This window comes from Drosophila subobscura, chromosome O (assembly GCF_008121235.1).
Source record: "Drosophila subobscura isolate 14011-0131.10 chromosome O, UCBerk_Dsub_1.0, whole genome shotgun sequence".
In the NCBI taxonomy this organism is placed as follows: domain Eukaryota; kingdom Metazoa; phylum Arthropoda; class Insecta; order Diptera; family Drosophilidae; genus Drosophila; species Drosophila subobscura.
Genome location: NC_048533.1, coordinates 13,244,478 through 13,268,599, shown reverse-complemented (window position 1 = coordinate 13,268,599; position 24,122 = coordinate 13,244,478). Strand labels below are relative to the sequence as shown.

At 46.5% G+C, this 24,122-nt stretch overlaps 1 protein-coding gene across 2 annotated transcripts; it reads left to right on the top strand.

The window, feature by feature from the left end:
• The first annotated feature begins 461 nt into the window (after positions 1-461).
• LOC117898243 (dopamine receptor 1) lies at positions 462-23,072 on the top strand. 2 transcript variants are annotated; one of them, XM_034807489.1, is made up of 7 exons: positions 462-1,377; positions 1,417-1,561; positions 10,383-10,443; positions 10,806-10,985; positions 14,542-14,671; positions 20,314-20,559; positions 21,828-23,072. In XM_034807489.1, the coding sequence occupies exons 1-7, from the start codon at positions 1,229-1,231 to the stop codon at positions 22,363-22,365; spliced, it is 1,449 nt and encodes a 482-aa protein (XP_034663380.1). In that variant the 5' UTR covers positions 462-1,228; the 3' UTR covers positions 22,366-23,072. The 2 variants fall into 2 exon arrangements, with proteins under 2 accessions (XP_034663380.1, XP_034663379.1); XM_034807488.1 differs by lacking the exon at positions 462-1,377 and having other exon boundaries at positions 1,407-1,561; positions 10,383-10,488; positions 21,828-22,365.
• The last annotated feature ends 1,050 nt before the right edge of the window (positions 23,073-24,122 follow it).

The following is a 24,122-nucleotide window of genomic DNA, read 5'->3' as shown; positions in this document are numbered from 1 at the left end:
CCATTTGGATGCGGTTTCTGTCTGTACGCTGCTAATGAGACCTAATGGAGGCAGCCGCTGGCAAATCGCAAGACGCCGAAAGTCGCGCCTGAAAGCCGCGCTGTCAAAAACGCGCGCAAGTCGTACACAAGAAAACGCGCCCAAGTCGCGCCTAAAACGCTTCTATGGCACAACAGGTGATTGTTGCGCTCTCACCCCCCAAACTCATTCACTCTCTCTTTGGCTCTCTGGAGCACAGCTCTCTCATGGCTGCGCTGCGCAGATATTTCGCCCGTGTTATGGCTCATCCTGTTGAATGGAAATTGTCGGCTGCGGCTCCGGCTCCGATTCAGGCTCCCCCCGTGTGGCCTGTGCTGGCGTAGTTAGTCGCGTATGAAAACGATTCGAAAGTTGTTGGATACTTGGCGGCATTGGCCAAGGAGAAGAATGCACGACGCTCGTGCTCGTCTCTGCTCCGGCACGGCCAGTCGTGCGTGTCCGGACAGTCGACGTTCAGACTTCAGTTCGCACGGTTCGGCACGCGGCAAGGCAGCAGCAGAAACAGCAGCTAAAACTGAAGCTGAAGCTGAAGCATAGGAGCCGACCTACCATATCAAAGTGCCACAAGGTGTGCGTCTGTGTCTGTGTCGGTGTCTCTTTCGGCGTCTGTGTCTGTGTGGGTGTCGGTAACGGTAACGGTAACGGTATCGCTGTCGGTGTCAGAGTCTGTGCCGATCGAGAATTCTTGTCGGACGCGCGCGTCTCCTCCAAGTGTGCGTGTGTGGGTGGATGACCATCGGGCCAATTAATCATTCAAGCCTGGCCCCCGAATTGACTTTCAATTTTTCGTAATTTGCCTGATTGATGCACGGACCTGAGCAATTTCCGGTCCCAGGGTCCGAGTTCAGGGCAGTGCTCCTGGCCTCTGGCTGCTGCTGCTGCAGCTATGAATAAACAGAACAAACAGCTCGGAAAATTCCAAACGAATACCAAGTGAAGATCTGCAAAATAGTGTGGAGTGGAGTGTGGACAAATTGCAAATCAATCAAAGTCTATTAGCGAAATGCTGCAACTGCATTGCCGTATCCGGGCAACGGGCTCTTTCTGCCGCCAATCCTGCAACTGAGGCACAAAGCGAACGCACCGCAGAGGGCCTGGGCCGTGCCCCTCCCCTTACCAGACCAGACCAGAATCCCCGCCTCCTGCCCTCCTTCCTAATCAGCAGCCAGACAGCCTACCTACCATCCAAATGACAAATGCAATGAGTGCTCTTGCAGCGCTCGCTCTAACAGCGGCCGGGGCAGCGGCAGTGGCTGCATCTGCGGCCAGCGGCAGGAGCAACCACAGCAGTCCCTTCCTGACCAACAGCAACAGCAGCCACACCACCACTGCCGCCGGGTCCATCAGCAGCAGCATCGGCATGGCCATCAGCAACAGTAGCAGCATCAGCGGAAGCGGCATCAGTCGGAATGGCACGCTGCTAGAGGCCGATCACCTGCCGTTGCAGTTGACAACCGCCAAGGTGGACATGGACTTTGAAATCGACATACAACTGCTGACCAATGGCTATGATGGCACAACGGTGAGTGATTCCGCTGGCAAGGGGAAAGGTCACGTCATGTGCCTGCCATTCATTGGGCTTTAAATCTGACTCTCCTGTTTGGGGCTTTATGTGTGTTGGCTCATAAAAAAAAGGCTGCTTCTGGTATTCAGGTATTGCTACTATAATTTACAATGTCTCTTTGTTCGATCAGGGGGGAGTGGGGGGAGCCATCAGACATGAACTTTTATGAACATTTCATTTTTATTACGTGCTCGCATATTTCGGCGAACATTGTCGTATAGTTTTTGTGTGGTTTCCCTTGTTCTGTGCTGGTTTATGGAGCGTATATGCCATCAATATTTACACTAACACTCTGCTCGCAGCTCACATTTGAGGATTTGTCAAGACAAAAGGGGAAAACGCCATAAATCCACGCTATGGGGGGAGCGAAGTTAAGGAGAGACACACATCCCCGTAGCTGTGCTAGACAATTATCACACATCAAACACGCATTTATATTATTTAATAAAATGTATAAATCACGACAAAAGTTGCTCCTTTCGCTCGATTCCACTCCTTGCTTTTAATTTATTTCACTTCTAGTCAGCCAACTGCTAAATGAAAATGAATGCGAGTCTCATTAGCAGCGCCAGCACATGTGAAACTTTTCCTTTTTCCCAAACCAACCCAAAACACACACAGACACAGATGCTCCTACAGACAAGTGTGCACCTTCATCGATGCATAATCCAGTTTTCAAAAGCGTGTGGCCAAAAGGAACTCCTCCGTTCGCTCAGTGGAAGGAAGGCCAGGATGTATATACGAAAACCAGAGTTTATCCTTTTTCTTTTTTTTCCTGGCAAGCAATTTACGTGCTTGACGTGGCAGCAGTAAAGGATGCGAGGCAGACACACACACACACACGCTTACTCGTAGATAGAAATCTAAATACATGTTGTGCCGAACGACAAAGTTCTGCTCATCTGTTCGCACGTTTAACTTTCAATCGAATGTAAATAATGAGTATCACGTAAACGCTGGCAAACGAGACGACTCCCTGGGGGATGGGCAGGCAGGATACACACGGGAACGGCACAGCCTGCTGGAGGGGCAATGCTATCATCCATGCACAATTTTCCACACAAGTAGATTTTTAACTAATTTTTAAACTGTTGCTGGGAAGCACTTTGATTCATCCAACGATAATTCGTCACTCAATTGGGTCACTTGCGACCAGCAATCTAGTTGATCTAATTGCCAGTAGTTGCTTTCACCAAAGAGTAGGATGGATGATAGTTCCACCTTATGTGCACCTCCGAGCGATTCCCCGAGTCTTGCTCTCAATTGGTGACACTGACATTTGTCCTCGTCATGTGTCAGCCACCAAATTGCCAACGTCTGCCGCGATTCTTGTGCCATTTGCATAATGCATCATGCATACGCCAGCCACGCTGTGCAATCTAATTGAATTATTAATCTGCTCTCGGCGATTCTTTTGCATCCATGCACAGAGCAAATGCTTATATGGAAAAATATACTCCACTCCCCTGTGCCTAAGCCCAGCCAATCCATTGTGTCCATTGTGTATGTTCTTGGATTGAATTCCGCATTTTCTATTGCCCGTAAGCTGTCGCATGGAAAAACTTTGGCTTTTGCTTTGGCTTTGGCTATTGTTCGCTGGCTTTGCATAGTAATAATAATAAAATATTAATAGCATTATTTGTTATTGCCTCCCACTCACTCTCCCACTCTCTCTCTCTCTCTCTCTCATCCGTCTCTCTCTCTTTCCATTCAACAAGCGCCTCTATTGTTGTGGCGAAATCCTTTGGAATTTGTGCAAATTTCCGCCAGCCATTTGTCGAAATCATTGGGCATTGGGGCGTGAAGGGGGCGTTCCGAAATGGGTATCGATGGCCAATTGAAATGGGGGCTATCAGGCCGCCGCTACTGTAATTGTTTACCAAACGGGCTAACCAGTAATTTATGTTCTGTATGTGCTGTATGCCTCAGCAACATCAAGGATAACCGTGAGCCACAAAACGCAGTTTCAGTCTATGTGTGTGTGTTTTCAGGCTTGTAACTTTGCAACTTTCGGGGGAGTGGAATGTAGAGGTGCTCCTCCGCAAACATTTAATTAAAATGTTGAAGATTTCCCAAACTATTTCAATCATAAATCGCTCAGCATTTACCAACTCTCAGACACATTTTGGTGAATCTCTGAGCCATAAATATCTCTCATTTTCAACCACATTTCTTAGCTTAATTTTTTTGCTAACCGCAGGAATTGTTTCTCTTATGTACTCTGGGGACTTTCAATTGGACTTGCGGGGATCACAGACCACACAATAGACTAAAAAGAAAAGTAGAGAGAGATAAATGTCAGCAATTTTGCCTAATTAAATGTGTGTGACAGCGCCTGCCATAATCACGGTGCTGGCCACAAAATAAATGAGCAAAAATGCTGTGTGCTCCGCGGTGAATCGGGTCACGGACAAATAGAAACCGCATAAATACAGACACACACACACTCACATATCCGGCAGGACTCTCTACCCCACAATCAACAGAGGGAGCATGCAGCTGCTGGAGACAGACACGGAGCCGTGCCATTCCACATTAATCTTGGCCACAAGAGCCACAATGTGTTTGGCTAGGTGTTGCCGTTTAATTGCACATCCCCTGTACCGCTCTCCTCTCTCCTAACTGCTCAAAAGGTAAATGAAAATGGTTGAATGTTCCTGATTTTTATGTTGTCCTGCATTTCATTCACCTCGTCCCTTTTTTTAGGGCCAGGTGAATGAGGCTAAGGATTTTCAATGGGGCAGTCAAAAGGATTCCGCCAACCCAAAAAGGCCCCACTCCTTATTGACCATAAACCTTGCTTATACGAGTCTGTGTGTGTTTTGCCCTTTTTGCTACTGCCATTTTTTATGGTTTTTCCCACGTGTGTGTGTGCGATTGTTGGGGCCACAACTAGAGCCTCTGGCATCGATGACTCCGACAATGACATCGGAGTGCAAACGATTACAAGTCAATTTAACAGGGCCATGGCCATGTCATACCATGTTCATGTCAATCATTTGTATGTCTGCCGTGCAGCCCGTAAATTGTTGGGGCACTGCCAAAATAGAATAAGAGTATTGCTTATAGAAGTGATTTAAATGGTTGGTCAAGACAGAGATTTCTACAAGACGGAATTAGCTGTGCAGGTGGAGTACTCTAGGTTAATCTTGGAGCAGTTTATAGAAGATAAAACTATTTAAACTACATGAGAAGTGGCGCTGTTTTCTGTCACAATTGTGTAGGAAATTCCAAAGAATGACTTACATACTTTTCAGCTAAACATTTAATGATTCTTTTGGTGCAATCGGATATTGATGTCGTTGCTGGCACATAAGGGCGAGAAATCTTATTGCAGATTGTAGATTGTAGATGCCTTTCGCATTTTTATGGATTTGCAAAGGTGCAATTGTTGAGCATAATCCATGAGATAGAGTTTCCTCTGTCATTCTTTTACCCATTCGCTTTCACATTCGCATTCTCAATTCTCGCACTCCACCTTCAATAAAGACAAGTGCAGTTGCATTCGTGTATTTCCACTCCTTCGAGTGTGTGTGCGGGTGTCAATGCCTGTGTAGCTGCGACGACGACACTTGTGCGAGTTAACGGGATGTTTGTGTTAAGCACACACACACGCACACATACACACGTACACCACACACTCGTAGCACTGACGAAAGGAGATCCCACGACTGACTGACTGACTGACGTTCACTTGGCAAGTTTTCCACTCAAATTCAGTGCAAATCCGGAAAAAAATGAAGGAAAGCCAAAGAAAAACCATAAAATCGATGCACAGACCTGCGAGTGTCAGTGGTTGAGTGGGATGGGGGCATGCCGCTGCTTATACAATCAGCTTAAGAGTGGAAGCAGATACACATCGACAGCAGCCACACCAGCCACAGCCGTCACAGCAGAACCAGCATCCACAGCCAGCAGTCATCGTCATCTCCTGTTGCAGCTAATTATCCTGTCGTTGACAATCTGCCCCGAGGCCAATCAGCAAGGCAATCTAAAGGCTAGCAGCAAAAACAAACAGACCTCAACGGCAGGCCCAAGACCAAGCGAGAGACCCCCTCTGAAAATTGGCAGGCAATAGAGCAGCGACAGGGTAAACACATCCCAAACATTTGTTTTGCCCACACAGGAAGACGGCAACGGAGACAAACAGAACCTTAAACACGCATGGACAAGGGGGTAATTAGCATAGCCGTGCAGGGAGCTTATGCCACTTTACATCATATACATATGTATATATCTATATGCATTGAGTAGAGGCTTCGATCGCAGTTAGATTCAATCACCATAAATCTCCAACAGTAGTCCATGAAAATTGTTTCGCTTTAATGTTACACACGACCAAAGTATAATGAAACTTTAATCAGATTTTTGCACGCACAGAGCCCCAGCCAGCAGTCGTCCAGTTGTGGGCTATATTTTAATAATTTATGTGTGAACAAAAAAATCGACACATTCCCCCATGGGTGGAGCTGAGAAAAACTTGTTATCCATCAGCTTGGGACGATATGAATCTAATTAGTTCATTCATAATTGAGGCAAGGGCTGCTGTCGGCTCATCCTTCAGGCCCTCCGCTCAAGCATAAGTCCTGGTTTTCCGCGCCATTTGCATGCATATGTATAAGCCCCTGCTGTAATTCCCATATGTAGATGGGCTTGGGCTTCAATTATGACAGTTTTGGCAAATTTGACAGCCGGAGACACATGTGTGTGCTCCTCGCTCTGACAACTTCTTGACTTTTCAGCTTTGTTTAATTAAGCCGAAATTCAAACAATGAGCCCCCCACAAACAGTCAGAACAAGCAGCAATGTTGGCTGACTGACAGGGCGTAGACAGGGGCCAGGCTGCGAGTAGAGGGGTTAGAGCCATGAACAGACAGCTGTTTGCAGGAGCAGACTCCTGCCAAGAGCAACTCCTGCCCCGCCTGCAATTGTCAATATCCATTGACAGCTCTGGCAATGGCTCCAAGGCGAGATACGGAAGAAAGACTTTCGCAATTGTTAGTGCAGTTAGCATCTGCTCAAGTGAGTGCCGACTGCCGACTGCCACGCCTTGGAAGTTCCTCCTTTTTGGGCATAGAATAACAAGGCAGACACACAGCACCCAAAAAACTTGAAGTCCTTTAAGAGAGTTCAGCTTAAAGTAAACAATAAATATTTGCTCAACGCATAAATCAGCTGTCTAGGCCCGGCTATTATCCTTTCCACCTCAAACGCTCATTCCGTGAATTTTCGCTTGTTTATTATGAGGAATTTAAATGCATGCTAATCAGGGAGCACCAGGTCGAGCACCAGAGAGCACCGCCGACCACAGTATTCGGTGTGGTTTGGCTCTTAAACGCAAGCTCGTTTTACTCCAGTCTTTTGGTGGTGTGTGGGAGGAAACATGTGCGAAAAGTTCAAAGTGCTGGAAAATGGGAAATTTATTATGGTGCATTCCTAAAACTTTACGTTTCTACTCATGGGAATTTTATTTTCCAACAGAATTTCTCTTTGAGTTTATGGTTTATAACATTTAGCTAACAAAACTATGCCTTTGGCCAGATGGTTCAGGTTACTCCACAGCCGTCAGGCGGAAGTTCTCGAATGACACTGTGGAAAGTGTGGACTCGGTCCAGTGTCCTTCTATTGTGCGGCTCGCTTATTATTGTGCCTGTTCTGTTGTGCTGCCTGCTCCTTGTAAATCACACTACTTCCTGGACAGCCAGACAGGCACAGACACACACCGAGTAGGAGGAGACACAGGACGCTGGTCAGGTTGCTGCTGCTGGTACAAGGGTTGTGTGGCATGGCAGTTACTTTACCTTTTTAATACCCTTACAGAGGGTACGAGGAGTCTTGATGGAAGTTGCTCTGGTACCAGTAAATATATTCTCTGTGTCTTATATGTAAGGGTATCTGCATGCTCATGTCTCACTGCTGGACTTTCTATCGTGCTCTCTAGATGTTTTTCCAACAGGTCTGTGTTCGCTTTTACCGTTTCAAGCCTTATTATTGTTGCCAGCCTACAGCTAGCTCTCTGTGTATCTGCGTTTGTTGTTAGATACAAGTGCGTGTGTGAGTGGGTGTATAACTGTTTGTTTGTGTGTGTGTCTGTTGACGTTTAATCAACGCATTGTGCCATTTAACTCTGCAAACAGAGCCAAAGCGCCTAAGTGCGGCCCGTGTCCGCTTTTCCTCCTCTCTGTCAGCCTTTTCTACTGCGTTCCCCTGCCTTTTTGCTTTGTGTTTACTTGACGCGGCCTTCGGCAGCAAAGCGTTTTCCCAGATACATTTGTTGTCCACTTTTATTGCCAATTAAATGCAGCAGCTGCTGTCACAGTTGCTGGTCTCCTCCATATCCTACTTCTGCTGTGCTTTGAGAGACTTTAAATTCTTTTCTCACACACTTGGCAGATGCTTTCATTGGTTTATGCTTTCTCTTAGCGCGTTCTTACATTTCAGTCACTAAATTGTGGATTATTGTTCTTGAGATGGAATGGAAAGGGCAAAGAGTGTGGGAGAATGCTGGATCAGGTGACTGCAGGCCAAAGAAAGAGATGGAATAATATTGTCTAAGGCCACAACCAACTGAAGATCTTTCCACTTCGACTCTTCAGCCCATTTTTATTGACTGTTCGCTTGACTTAGAGAAAACCAAATAATTTATACGAACTTATGTTTGTTTCTTTAGCCAAATGGTCACGTTTGTATCCCAGTAACTGCCAATGGCTACCCATTATGAGTGCTGTAGTCTTCCCTTCCTTGAGATGGCTGACTCACGGTGCTCGAGTCGATGCCTCCTGGCACTTCTGAGCAGTTAACGGCTTTTTAATGATGCCACCGAAAGAAACATCAACATGAACATCCCCATTAACATCGGGGCACTGTTCGGCAGCATTACAAAATCTGTGCCGGAGCAGCAGCTGCTGCTGCAAAGTTTAATGAAAATTCACTTGACACGCCAAAAAACATTCCATGTAATTTTTATAATCTTAAGTGTCTTTTATTGTCCATTGCCGACGGGCGGTCGTAATGTGCAGCGGCAATTAATTTTGTTTATTGTTAATTCATGGTCCATTACACGTAATCCTTAACCCAATCAGCATAGCCAGTGCCTCGGGGGGCCAGCCATCTATGCAAAGTTAGCTCCCATCCCTTGGCCAATCAATATTACTCGTTCTGGCACTCGCTCTGGCCAAGTTGTGAATGAATAAACGCACTTCTGGGGGAGGGCCACAGCACAATTTTAATGTGGTTTCAGGGAAAAGGTTAAATATTTATGCAATTTACTTGAAGTCTCTGGAGCAGCAGGCAATCGACGCAAAATGAAGATGTTTTACTTCCATTACAAATTATTTAAATTGTTTATTAAACACCATGGGGATGCACAAGCAGAAGTCAGAGATCAACACTTAAATGACTTGCATTCACAGCAAGGATATTCCGAATAATAGTTCCATTCAAACCCATTTCTCTTGCTAAACATGCGATAACAATATTATAAATGTTACCCTGCTGAAATACACAATCGTGTGACAAAATCCGACGCATGTTCATTAAACTATTTCGCTAAATTGCGCATACGCCATGTGTGTAGCGCTCCTCCTTTTGTGGCCTGCGTACAGCCACAGCCGCAGCATTTGGGGGCTCATTAAACTTCAGTTTCCATTTCAAACAATTAGCAACTTTAAAGTTAATAAGCCGCTTATGGGATAAACACATCCACACGCATAAACCGCTACAAAAAATTTAATTAAATAAAGTTCCATCGATGGGAAGCCCGGAACGGATATGAACTGAAGTTCGGCTGAGGAGTGGGACGAACTCCGAAGGGATGCAGGGAAAATGTTTATACTGCGTCGGCAGTTTAATGTTTGAATTAATTAATTGCATTTGTCAGCGGTTTTCAGGTCTGCGTTTGAGCGTTTTATTATTGCTTTCATTATTATAATTATTGTTATTGTTATTATTATTTTGCTGTGGCAGGAGTGGGGGACTGGAGTGCGCGGAAAAAGGCCCGCTCCAGCTGCAGGCCAGGCACTTTGAATCCTTTTTCGGGTTCGGGGCCCAGCCAGATCCCGACGACAACTTTCACTCTCGGAGTAATTGCATTTCCCAGCACTCATACGAGTACGAGGACGAGCATGTGCCTGGCTGTATTAATTAATAAATTCATTTACACAGCTCAATTGTGTTTGTGTGAGTGCGTGCCACACAGCCTGGGGATAGTGGGTGATGGTGGGTCTACAGCAAAGGCAAACCAACCACGAGAATGCCAACATGCCTGCCACACACACACACAGAGACTGAGACTGAACGACTGACACTAACGACTGGAGAAACCGCAAGACAAATTCTCACTCAAAGTTGCCACAGACAGACACACAAACGGAAGATAGAAGACTGTCGTGGGGTGGGGGCAACGGCAATGGCAACGCTTAGCCAAACAAATTAATTTCATTAGAGCCTCGCTCAACAATTTTCTTGAAATTTTGTCAATTTTAATTATGAATAATGCCAGAGACGTTGGCCTCTCCGGGTCCTGCCACAGCTGCCACACATGATTGATAGTTTTTTTTTGTGCGGCGGCGGCAACGTTGACTCCAAATACCACAGACAAGACACGCATGCCACACGCAGGCAAAAGCCTAATGAAAGCAGAGAAAAGTCTAATTAAATTTGCCAAAAACATTTCACAAATTTAATTAATTTGAACATCAAAGGAGCTGTAGGAGTCCTCGAACTAACTTGATAACTTATTTGAAAACAATTTTAATAACTTGTTTTCTCTTCATTGCAGCTGACATCGTTCTACAATGAGAGCAGCTGGACAAATGCCTCCGAAATGGATACAATAGTTGGTGAGGAACCGGAGCCGCTGTCCCTTGTGTCAATTGTTGTTGTTGGTAAAGTAAATGTCGTTGAATGCAACACGTAAACACATACATACAGCCATGCCACACTTATCCAAGCACACACACCCACACAAACAGTCGTCACAGTCTCTCCACAATCCCAGCAATTATCCGTAAAATTGCATGTTGCATGCGGCAAACAACACACCATCAAAGGCACATCAGCACACACATAAGGTGTCACGTCCACCACGTCCCCCACATCCCATAAGTATGCTTTGTCTGATCATTGTGCGGCGTTAATGGCCATCATCGGGATACATGGTGCGATTATGGGTGTACAAATATGTTTCTCGGAATCGCCGCAGGCATCTTCCTATCGGTGCTGATATTCCTATCCGTGGCCGGGAATATTCTCGTCTGCCTGGCCATCTACACGGAGCGCAGCCTGCGACGCATCGGCAACCTGTTCCTGGCCTCATTAGCGATTGCGGATCTGTTTGTGGCCTCCCTGGTGATGACATTCGCCGGCGTCAACGATTTGCTGGGTGAGTATACAAATGACAACGTTCTTTTTTTGCTTCCACAAACACCAATAGCATCGCCCTCTATTGAGTCTTTATCCGTATCGTATCTTTCTCTCTCTCTTTCTCTGTGTGTGTGGGTAATGGAAAGTTGCAATTGAAATTTTTGTTGCTATCGCGGAAATTTATGTAAAATGCTGCAGGCTGTTTCAGCGCAAAAAGCGTCGTGGTCCGCCCCTCGAGAGGAACCGAAGAGTGTCGAAACGAGTCGACGTAGGAGTGCCCTGCACTCCTCCACTGGTGTGTGTGTGTGTGTGTGTGTAGTAGTGGGGTTCCCATTTGACATGCCTGGCAGCGCTTAAAGCCGGATTTTATGTGGCTTTGTCAATGCCTTTTAAAGTGCCAGCTGCACGAGGAGTGGAGTCGCCGCACGAGTACGCAGCGTATGCCGTTGCCACCCAGTACTCCGAGTGGTCCATTGTGATTGCAAAAGACTTTCGTGGTAGGTGGCGGCATGATGTACAGAAGCGAGGGTTGCCTTTGGTATTGAAAGATGGGAGAAGCTAGGGAATAAATTTAGAAATAGTTGTGATCGAAGAATGAGCTTAATTTTGGCTTAATTTATGTTGGATTTCATGCCAAAATATTTCTTTGCACATCCCCCTATATTACAGCTCCAATTTCTGTTCAAATTTCTTACAAACTCTTCGCTGAACCCTCTGGCAAGCATAGTTGAATAAATGGTTATTGTGAGCCATACAGGAATTTCACTTTATTCCAGCTGCATGTCTGATGCGAAGACTAACATGCAGATCCCAAGTGCAACCACACATTCTGATTATTTTCCATTAGCCATTCCAAGAGCAGCATTCCTCCTCCTTCCCCCTCTTGTTGCTGCCGCTATGGAAGCCATTCCATTATGAAACCCTTCCTCCTTGGGATCCTCTCAGCGTTGACGTTGATAAAGTTTTGCAACTGCAAGTTTTTGCCGGTCCGGATGCCATTGGAGAGGAGAAGCTCCCACCCAGTGCCGTTTATGAGTGCATTTTATTAATTCCACAACTGCGATGGCCCTGTCAGTGTCCTGAATCCTGGGAGGACCTGACGAGTGGCTGTGGCAGTGGCAGCGCGAACATTGGCTAAGTAAATAAGAGGCAAATTAGGCGAACGGCGGCTTTGAGAGACGGCAAAACTTTTCCCAAGAGCTGAATAGGGGTTCGAAGCAGCCGGGGAGCAGCGAGAGCTAACAACGTGTTCCGGTTCAGGAAACATGCAGCTGACATCAATGTGTAGGGACTCGCACAAACAGTGGCAAAAAAAAAATACGCGTTCAGGAGTGTCCTTCCCCACAAACAAAGGAGAGGAAAGCGAATGTGAGCTTGTCATATGAGTTGGAAAATGTGAGCAAAAGCCGGCGTGTGGAATGCGTTGCGATGCGTTCAGGTGACACATGTATGTCAGGCCCACACCCAGCACCCAGCACCCAAGAGTTTTCCTGGGGTTTTCCTGGAAGTGTGTGAAAATAATAAACGACTTTGCTACTCGAATGAGAGGGGAGACGAGCGTTGAGGCAGTGAATCGGTGGAGTGGTAGAAGCCTGCCGCGTAAGCAAAAGTGTGAAAAAATAAATAAAAATGCTCAGCTGCTCTCAAGACAAACACATGCCTCAAGGGGCCTTCAACACCCACACACACACGCACACACACACAGAGAGATACATACACACCCATACAGATGGAAATTATTTTCGCCAAGGCAACATTTAGCACGCTTCAAGACAGGCAAATCAGCAAATAAACATCATACGCAATTGGACAAATTCAAACAACAAGAGACGCCACACCAGACCCGGAAGACCCAGACCCAGACCCACTCTCAGCCTGACATGCAGACACGTTAAGAGAAAACAGACAGATGTTGCCACAGAGAGAAACATATAAGACATTTTTTGGCCATAAGCAATTGGCATGTGTATTCGTATTTGGGTATTGAAAGCTGTGGGAATTATGTGCTGACTTGTACAGATCCCCAGCCTCGCTCTCTTTCTGTCTCTCACTCCTGGAATTGCTTTTTGGTCGAGGCCTTGAGCATTGCGGCAAATGCTGTGCATATTTTTGTGCCAAAGCTGCTTTGGGGGATTGGAGTTTGGGTGAACTGGGGCCGTGCCTCAAACTTGTGGAGTGAAAATCGAAAATGCGAAGCCATTTGCAAATCTAATGCAATGCTCAAAGCAAGCCTTTGGGTAACCAAATAGAGCTATGAAATAGGCCAATGGACACTGACAGCTGAAATATGTGTGGTTCGAAATACCAGTCGAAACGGTGCTACGAGTTGCCATTAACCAGCACAATTTTTATATTTTATTCCCATATTTAAATCAATATTTGAGGCATAGAAAACTGAATGTCATTATGGCTGACTTGACAGGATAACTTTTGATGTTGCACAGCAGCAGGAAACGTGAAGAGGGTTGGATGGGATGGGATCCGATGGTCAAATCAGACCAGTTGCTTCAGCACATCCTGTGGCACTTAAGAGCCCATATCCTGTTGCATGGCTGATTGAACGGCATGAAAGCCCTGCCGTTTGCCAGCATGATGTGCGCTTTCTTATCGAATCATCATGCAAAAGCCATACCACAAATAAATAACCTTTTTGTGTATCAAAATCTGTTATTGAATTCCACACTCACACATGGACCCCAGTCGTGTCTGTGCGCTGTATCTGTGTGTGATTTATTTCCGTGTGGCCATGCCTTCTGCTTCCGCTTCTGGTCACGCACCGAACATCAATCGAGTCTGTCCATAATTGCAGCGCACTTATAAAATTGCCCGGCACCCAAAAAAATACACAAAAAATATTTGTTTTTACTCCGGACAAAATGAAATTTAAATGGCGCAAAGGACAGCGCGTGGATGTGTGTGTGCGTGTGTTTCTGTGGCAGGAAAGTAAAAGGGAAGCAGAGGAAACGGAAATGAATTTATGAAATCATTTAAACTCAATTTGCGTCATGAATAAAACGAAACAAGACTCTGATGGCTGTGACACCATTTTCAGTCGTTGCCTTTTCGGTGGCTATCCCCGGTTGCAGCTACTGTTGGGGTTATCCTTTAGGAAAAGAGGGTACTAGGATTTGTTCTGATGTTTGTTGACTCTGAGAGGAATGCACTTTCGAACATATAAATAAACCTCGTTTATTTCTCTAAAAACTATTAAATTTATTGCACAATTCGTTGACTTTAGCTCGTCTAGAGGGTACCAAAAGCTTCGGTTTTCGTTTTCGTTCTCCGTTAATGGTTGTTGTTGTTTGGCTTGTTGCACGGCAGCAAGCAAATGAAACAACTTTTTTATCCCTACCGTCGTTCGACGGCCGCAACATGGCAATTTCCGTACCACACACACAGACACAGAGAGACACACAGACAGAGAGCCCTACTCCGAACCAAAAACCAATGGCCAGGCGCACTGCCAAGTACTTATTAAGCATTTTAAGCGAGCAATCAGACCGTCAGGTCAATCAAACAGCCATTTAACCTTCCACCACTTTATCTGTTTTTATTTTTCGATATATCTCCTGCAGGATATTGGATCTTTGGAGCGCAATTTTGTGATACTTGGGTGGCCTTTGATGTCATGTGCTCGACGGCGTCAATTCTGAATCTGTGCGCCATATCAATGGACCGCTACATTCACATCAAGGATCCGCTCAGGTGAGTGATGTCAGCGTCCTGTCACATGCATAAATTATTCCATCCATATATCCGCACCATAGAAACTAATTGTACTCTCCGCTCCCTGCAACGGACAGGACAGGTGAAATGAGCCCTTCCTCCTTTATTGATGTCCCACTGACAGCCCGCGCGCTCGTCTATATCGATTCATTAACGTCAGCCCCAAAGCCGGGCGCCATTGCAGGTGCTTTGTATGCACATTACTCATATGCCGCGTTGTCATGCCTGTCACGTTTTTGTACTCGTGCCAGTGGCTCGTTCTCTCTGCTCTCGCCCTATTTTTGCGCCACTGCCACTCGAGTTGTTTATGGCAGTGTGGCCCATTAATCGCTCCACATAATTGTTTCATTAGTAACAGATTTATTAGGCATTACCAGAAATGTTTTTCGCTGCTAGGGTAAGACTTTATTGAAGATGAAGTTGCCTGAGCTGCTGCTTTGGGGGCTGTTGAATTTTTCCTTGTGTTTGTGGCTTCTTTTTTTGAGTAATAGTTGGGGCTGGGAATCGTTTCCTGCAAGTCATGTGGCAGAACCAAAGCAAAGAAAGCGAACAAAAGAGCTTTCATTAGCAGCTGGTCACTTGTTGAAAAGAGAACTGAGAAATTGTTAGCTTATCGTCGGAAAAATCGCTGATTAATGTTGAAGAAAAAAATACAACATCAGCTTAAGGTAAGTTATTGAAGGAAGTGAACCATTTGTCCGTCTTTAACTTGTTCAGTTTTGCCTTTAAAATTTCGTTTAACTTTATTTACTTTTGGCTACATTTGACATTTGTCACACTCGATCGAAATGACTTCATCTATCAGGTAGATAAAACGTTGCCCAAATGTTCCATTATCACGGTTCAATCTAGCTTGTGTACATATATCCGGCGCGTCTGTCTCTCCAGCTGTGCGGCTCAGTCCAATCCTGTGCTGTCCTCTCCTGCCAAGCGGAGATTGGGAAGCCGTGGGAGGCAAAGGAAGTCTAAGAGACAATCAAATTCTGCTGCCTCAGGTGGCTGCCAGTCTGTCTGTGTGTGTCTTTCTCTCTCAGTGAGTGCGCCTCCGACTATGACAATGACAATGAGCTTGGCAGTCCTGCCTGTCCTGCTTGTCCTGCTTGTCCCTCTGTCGTGGCCTAAAATGCTGCCAGTCAGCCATGTTAGTATGCTTTGTAGTCAGCATTTGAAATTGATTTCCAGAGCAATTCCAACAAAAGCAGTCGCCCACGCCACCCCAAAAAAAAACTTGAAACAAGTTTATCAGGCGTCTCCCTGCTGTTCTCAAAACTCTACATACTGCCATATTCGGGGCTGGACCACAACAATTGTGTGTTAATTAAATTTTCAACAATGCCCCCAACTAGGGACTGGGCCTGCCCTGGCCAAAAGTTTAAGCCAACAAAAATGTGTGAGCCACAGGAATCGGCACAGAAATATTACAGTTTTCTGGCAAAGTCAAACGCAAAAATTTATTATGTGTCGGCAGCAACAGAGCGGAATCTCTCCATGTGTGGGTGTAAGCACATCTGCCTATGTGTGTGTGTGTGCTTCCTATCTGTGTGCTTTGTTAAAAATGATGTTGGTCAAGTCGCTGACAGTCTGACAGAGCCAGTAGTACGTAGAAACCTACCAAAAAAATGATTGTACAACGAACACTTTGCCGCAGTATGGGGCAAGCTGTTTGGTGGCGCAACAGCTCGCTTGGGGGCAACTATAGCAAATCGAGACAGTTCCCAACCCCGCCATGCCGCAGCACTAGCCCACAAACCCCCCGCATCATAAAGGAGCCATAATAAATCCTTTGATGCTATTTTCAGCCAAAAGCCAAAAGTAGAAAAATATTTTCTTTCCATCCCCTCTAAAACCCCTGCAGCAGTCTGCCGCCGCCACACTACGTACGTACGACCCCTGCTTGTTGCCACCTGGGGTAGCTTATTCGTTTATGAAAAATGTTGCACGACAGTTGTATTGGTGTGTGGCAGCATCCATCTCTGCCTCTGCTTCTAGTACTGACACCACTCCTTGGAGGAGTGTGCACTGTGTATATCTCTCTGCTCTGTTGGTCTTTTGTATGGCCGGGTTACCCGTAACGAGTTGGGGAGCACATAACGCTTCATTGATGTGGCAAGCTGCTGCCGGAGCGGGGCTACAAAATTCAGATTGAAAATTTTGAATGCCCCGGCAAAGGATTTAAATGAGCTCTGGCGGAGCCCAGTGGGCAGAGGTTAGAGGATGCTTCGAAGCGGAGCGACTGACTAGGGGAAAGCAAATGACAATTTTCATGCAACAGTTTTCCTGATTTTGAATTCCGTTTGTCCTCGAGTAGAATCAGACATACTCGGAGATAGAGGAGAAAAGAGAGGTGGTTGGATGGTGGATGGATGGATGGATGGAATTGAAAGTGAAATTAAGCAAGAGATGGGGTAGATTTTCCACCAAAGAGTGAGCTGCAGTCAGCATAAAGAGCAAGGAATCGATTGGTTAGTCATGGATGAACTGCATGGACTGGTTGGTTGATCTTCCTTGAATTTATTTGTGGATTATACTTGGGAATAATAAAATCACAATTAATCCAGCTGACTCTGACAATTATTCACTTTAAAGTAGCTTTCAGTTTTAATTTAATTTATTTATGGCTTTCAACTAAATGCCATTGAGACACTGATTGAGCCAGCTTTCTATGGTCCAATATTAATTTGAGCCGCTGGGTTAATGACATTTGAAGAGCCATTCAGAGAACAGTGGCCGATGGGCAAGCGCCGACAGCGATTTGAAATTGAGTTTGGCCACCTGAATTCGTTTGCAGTCTCCCTCCAAGCGTGCCTCTCCCACTATGCTGGGATGAGCCCTGAGATGCTTTACACTTCAAATGTCAAGACGTCGCCAGCACCACTCAATCTGAAGGAGCAGAGCACAGCCAAACCCAAGCCAAACCGGCGACTGGGTGCCGTCAGCTGGCAGCTGCTAAATTGCAGAAAAACTCAACGCAGCGCAGCTGCAGAGTCGCCACCTTTTGTGTCTGAGAAATGGTTGATGGTGGCTGGGATCTCTGGGATGTGTCTAGCATTAATATTGCTATCCTCCGCACTCCCCTTCATCACCGTTCTGCTCTTTATGCAAATCTGATTTATTTGCATGTCAAAGTGGAGGCAGCAACGCATTTCTTTGTGCCCCACATTGCTCGGCTCGGCTGTGCCTTCCAGCAAAGTTCAGTCTCATTAGGGCACATCCATCCCAGCGCCATCCCCGACTCATCCCCAACCAGTAGGAACTGCTGATTCTGTATATTTTCTTAGCGTTTTAGAATAATTGCAGGCGTTTAATTTAATTGTGCTCGCCAGGATTTCGCAAAAAACAATTTGGATGAGAAGCGCGTGCAAATTTAATTAGTCGCAGGCCCTGCTTAAGTGAAGATGAAGCTGCTGGGCAGGCAGGGCCTCTCGAGCCCATGAAAGTAGAATAACGAAATGTGAAAATTTTGTATTTTATGTGACAAGTTGATGCCATCGTTGCGTCGTTGTCGTTGGAGTTGTCGTTCCCCGAACTTGGTTGTCGTTGACTTTGGCGCCTGTCATCATCGTAACTGTCAGACGCATATGTGAAATTCATTTTAAACTGCAATAAAAAGTGAAAGAACAATGAAACTTTGCCGCAGGAAAGGGGAGCTTCTGTGTGGTGGGGAGCATGCTGCCACGCTTAGGTGTGGGTGCCAATGGAGCTGGTGAGTGGTATTGTGGGTGGAAAAAGACCTGGAATGGCGCTGTGGGTGGTTGCGTGGGGACAAACACCGAAGGCGCAACACTTAAACAGACACCGCAAAAACATGTCCCACCTACAATGACGCACTTGGGAGCATTTTGTAATTGTTTCTTTTTTGTAGGGCTGTCTTGGCTTTGGTCGGTAAAAAGTTGTGCCTGGGAAATTACAGGGTAGGACCGCACATAGGAATGGCACGAATACGAAAATTGATTGAAAGTTGCTTTATTTAATTTCCTTAAAGTTCCTTCAGACCTTTGCTCCATTGCACCTGCTGCGAGTGCCAGCACTGACAGTAAATAGTCAACATATTTACCATGTTGAAAACAAAAGCAGAAAGCTAAAAGCATCCCCGACAAGCTGATGTTGGAAAAGTATCAGTATCCAAACTATGCAAATGTGCCCCAGTCCAACACAGAGAACCTACAGAAAAGCAGCAGGAGACTATCATTGTGCGTGCCTTGCGGTAATTTCTTGAGTGCATGTGGGACAAACACATAAAGCCGATGCCGCCGCATGAGCCACGGAGCCACGGTGAAGCCAGAGTCAAAGCCAAAGCCAGAACTCGAGCGTTAAATGCAAATGTCCTTTGCTGCTGCCACTCACACACTTACAAACACACCCACACAATTTGCGAACTCTCACACACGATTTCAATTAGCTCATCGATGCTTCGACGCTGATTGGCTGCCTGCTCCACGGCATGGCAGGGCAGGGCAATCGTGTGTCGCCTAATGGCTGCAGCTTTGCGAGCATGTGCATATATCAAAGCGTTACCTCAACCTCCTGGCAGGCGAATTAGTGCTGGCAAGAAATAGAATTTGGGGAAACTTTGATAGAGAGAGCGGCGAAAGTCTGACAGGTGGAGGGAGATTGGAGAGCCCCAAGAGCTAGGGGCTTTCGTCACATGGAAATCAATTTTCGTGCCGAAAACGAAATTGAATTTGTATGTGAATACAATTACATAAACTTCCGTTTCCGCTTTGTCGTCTGCATCTGTGTCCTCATTCCCCCCAAGCCACATTCCCCCCATCCCACATCCTCGTCACCGTCATCGTCTGAGTGCGTCTTTGTATTGAAATTGAATTATTCTGTTTGATTTCCTGCACAAGCCAGAATGATGCGGCATATGGCACCGCTCTTGCGGTCCCCACTCAGCCTTGGGTATTTCGATTGAGGTGGGTTTTGGGTCTGGGCTGTGGGCTATGGGCTATATGGACTGTGGGTTGTGGGTTTTTGGTACCCTAATTCTCAGCCTGCTCATTTCCTGCTGCAGAGTCGAAATCGAAGTGCTTGAAAAAAGGTAGAGCCAAAACGAGTCTGATTTGCATGTGCGCCATGTGGCATGGTGGCAGGGTCTGTGTGGGATATGCGGCTGCGGTTTGGTTTAGGGTTAGGCCGATTTGTCGCACGGCCATGTTGGGTAATTAATGACATGCAGCGCGGGGCGGCTATACACCTGATCCTGATCCCTGATCTGGGGCCCCACACACATGTCGCGCCCTGCCCCCTTCGAAAATGATGTTGTGTGCTGGCTAATGGCCACTGCCGGTCGCTGAGGGAATGCCGGCGACACATGCAAAGCCACAATCACAACATGGCAACGTGTTCTTGTTTTCGGTACCGCCTCTGATGTTACTCCTGCATGTGATATTTCTGGTCCTGGAGCTGGTCCTGCTGCTCTCCCTGTGTGTTTTATTTACCCTTTGCTGGAGACCACAAGGACAAAAGGACAAGAGCCATCACCAACACCATCCACCATGTGGATGAACAGCAGCAAGCATGGCGCGTGTATTTCCACTTCCGTTCTCCCAAATTGATGCAACCCTTTTCTCACCGCAGTCGCTTTCATTTTTTTTTTGTTCTCTGTTTCTGTTCCACAGATATGGCCGCTGGGTGACACGACGCGTGGCTGTCGTTACCATTGCCGCCATTTGGCTGTTGGCCGCATTCGTCTCGTTTGTGCCAATCTCCCTGGGCATCCACCGGCCCGACCAGCCGATGATATTCGAGGATAATGGCAAGAAGTATCCGACATGCGCCCTGGATCTCACGCCCACCTATGCCGTCGTCTCCAGCTGTATCAGTTTCTACTTGCCCTGTGTGGTCATGATTGGCATCTACTGTCGGTAAGTCAAATGCGATTTGGGGTTACAGAAGGGAGATGGGGCTCAGATTTGAGGGCAAACTTTAGGCCACTGCATAAAACATGAAATGCATAAAGAAACTCATTTCCTTACCCGTCGCCTTCAGCTGCAATTATGTAGATACACAGACTGATACACATACAGATACGCGTACTTCCATATCTCGGAGTTGAGGAAAGTTTTTTGGCTTTCAAATGGAAACAAAACGGCAACTCAAATATTTTCCAGTTATGCCAAAAACACACAAAGAGAAAGCGAAGTCGAGCCGTGCCAGAAGTAGTAAAAAGTATATAATAAAATGTAGTAAAAACGGAGGAAGTTTGCTGCTATCGCAATGCTGAATATATCAGAAAAATGCCACAAGGAGAAAGCGCTCTCCCCTGATGGCCGCCAGGCACGAGAGCTTCTGTTGGCAGTTGGCTGTTGGCTGTGGGGTTGGCAAGGGGTTGTGGGGTCTGAGCAAATAAGCGCACGCATTAGTGTCCGTCTAAGTAATCCCCAGGCTGACCCCCCCGACCAGTGCCCGCCTCCCAACAGTACAGCCAAAAGACTTGGGCGTGTAGCAAAGGACTAGGACAAGGACACACAGCAACAGGACAGCGATATGGCATGGCTGCTCATCAACGTTACGGCCAGCGGCACGTTGCCATTTTAGCTTAACGAGATTTGCAACCAATGGGCGGAGTGTGGGTGTGGGAGCGGGAATGTTGTCCGTTTCATCAAATGGATCCCTCGCTGTTTGGCATTGGAATTTTCTATCAAATTTCGGTTAAATAACAAAATAAATATATGTACTTTTATCGTCATAATTTGTGCCTGGTCGTGTTATCCTTTTTATGTGGGAATATCCAAGTAAACACTCGCCCACGGACACGTACACGGACAGACAAAGACGGACATTCTGATGGACACATATGCTTGTTTATTTGCTATCCAGCAGCACTATAGCTGGAGTAGGGGTGGGAATGGGGCCGCATTGAGAGCAGCTGAAGTGGAAGATTGGATATGATAGTCGTACGCTGCGTATACGCAATATGTTTCCCTTGGCCATTGTGCCGCAATTGACATGGCAAGTGGCCCAAGTGAATAATTATCATATCAATTACATGAAACAGTAACTACTAACCAGTGACAAAACAGCCAGAAGTTGAGCAATCATTTTGTTCGGTTACGCCCACAAGCACAAGGACATTCATTAAGTGACAAATAATTGCCATTTCCCTCTCTTTCTTTCTCTCTGTCTCTTTTAGTTTGTATTGCTATGCTCAGAAGCATGTCAAGTCCATCAAGGCAGTGACCCGACCCGGGGAGGTGGCCGAGAAGCAGCGCTACAAGAGCATTCGTCGCCCCAAGATGACGCCCAAGAAGTTCAAGGTGCGCAATCTGCACCACAGCTCGCCGTACCACGTCTCGGACCACAAGGCGGCGGTGACTGTGGGCGTGATTATGGGCGTGTTCCTCATCTGCTGGGTGCCCTTCTTCTGCGTGAATATTACGGCGGCGTTCTGCAAGACCTGCATCGGCGGACAGACCTTCAAGATCCTCACCTGGCTGGGCTACTCGAACTCTGCGTTCAATCCAATCATCTACTCGATCTTCAACAAGGAATTCCGGGACGCCTTCAAGCGCATCCTGACCATGCGCAATCCCTGGTGCTGTGCCCAGGACGTGGGCAACATTCATCCGCGGAACAGCGACCGCTTCATCACCGACTATGCGGCCAAGAATGTGGTCGTTATGAACTCGGGCCGCTCCAGTGCCGAGCTCGAACAGGTCTCTGCGATTTGACCAAAAGGCGGCTACACCGGAGCCAACTGGCTGCCGTGCTGCTACGGCTGCGGCTGTGGTGGCCTCCGGGTGGATGATGACGATGACGGAGCACTCACCTCGCGCTATGTTCCATGAGATTCGGTCACGGCGCCAACGGCCACCATTGTGGAGACCGTCGAGGCCGCCCAAATGGAAACGGAGTTGCTCTAAAGCCACAAACACTGCGTTCCTACTCGCCACCAACTGGATCTCTCACACGAAACCAAAGCAATCCCGAGTCCCTCCTTCCTACCAACATTAGTGACAGACCCCACAACATCCTTCAAAAAAAATCGAAAGCAAAATGGAAACCTGTAAGTATTATCAGCGCGTCGCAGAGACAAAGCAATCAACTATGCGTATACTTAATCGTATCTAGCATTAAGGCCCCATCCCTAGTAGAGTCCTACACAACCACAAACGACGCCCAAGACGTGATTAGGTCTAAGATCTTACCCCGCACCCCTCACTCCAAAGAGTTTTCTGTCCAAGTTCCTGTTTGGTTATTCATGGCAGTTTTTGCAATCGTTTGGGATCCATGCAAATGCGATTATTATAGAGTGACACATGTCACTTACCACACTCGCACCAACACACACATTCACACACAAATACACATTTACATTGGCTGTCACAACAGTGTCCTGTAGGAGCAGGAGAAAAAACGCTGCACACATCGCGGCGCTCTCAAGCTTTACATTTGATTTATTGATGAGAATTTATGGCCATTGAACGGGCGTAGCTGCCAACTGCAGTCGTAAATCATCCAAAATGATTATTGTTATGGCTAAACCAAATGGCATTACCACTCCAACCCCATCGTTATTCCTGCGTTGCTTTGTAGTAAAAATATACATCCACGACTGAGTATGCAATGTTTAGTTGGCCTCAACTTTTTTATGGGACACCCCCACTGAAAAGTTTCCAGACTGATTTGAATTTATGCGGGTGAAAATCTGTAAGGCTCCGCTCTGCTCAACAATGTTAATTAAGCCAACTGTGATTGACACTCGCGGAGGAGGAACAAAAGGTGCCCAGAATGGAAGGATACCGAAGCTGCTCTCCAGCTACCCTTACAGGTATAGAGTGAACCGCCAAGCGGCTGTTTGTTCTGATCAATCACAAGACCCTCGCCGGGTAGTGTACTTTACTCGTGGCAGTCTCAGTCGAAAGGTTAACCGTGAAGCATTTGGGGGCTTCAGCTCTGATTACCGAATGATTTAATGAGCCGCACCTGCAAACAGGCAACAGATACAGCTGTGAATGAGCTTCTTGCCTTGTTGCCTTGCCCCCCGGCTGTGGCAGTCGCCGTCCCCTGTCTTGTTTTCTGCCTTTGCTGAAGTACAAACAAATGTAAACAGTTTGCTCTTCGCGGCATAATGAAAAATTATGCTGTCTGAGTTCTGCTTCGGGCTTTGGGATCTGCTTGGGGGGTTTTGTTTCTGTGTTCCCTTTCGTGCCACTCGAGTCTCAATTCCACTTATTTGAGGATGCCACCGAGCTTTTTCCATTATATCTGCCTTGCTCCTGCCGTGGTGCTGTTATTAATACAAAGTACTTATGTTGCCTCTTACACAGCTCTTAGCTCAGTCTCTCTGGCAATCCTCTTACAACTTTTCATCCTTTGTTTATTCGATTCGCTCGTTTCTTTTCGCATTTTCGTATTTATTTTGGCAGTTTATTAAAACTTGCCTGCTTTCGTCATTTTAATTACAATACGCCAAATGGCATTTGTT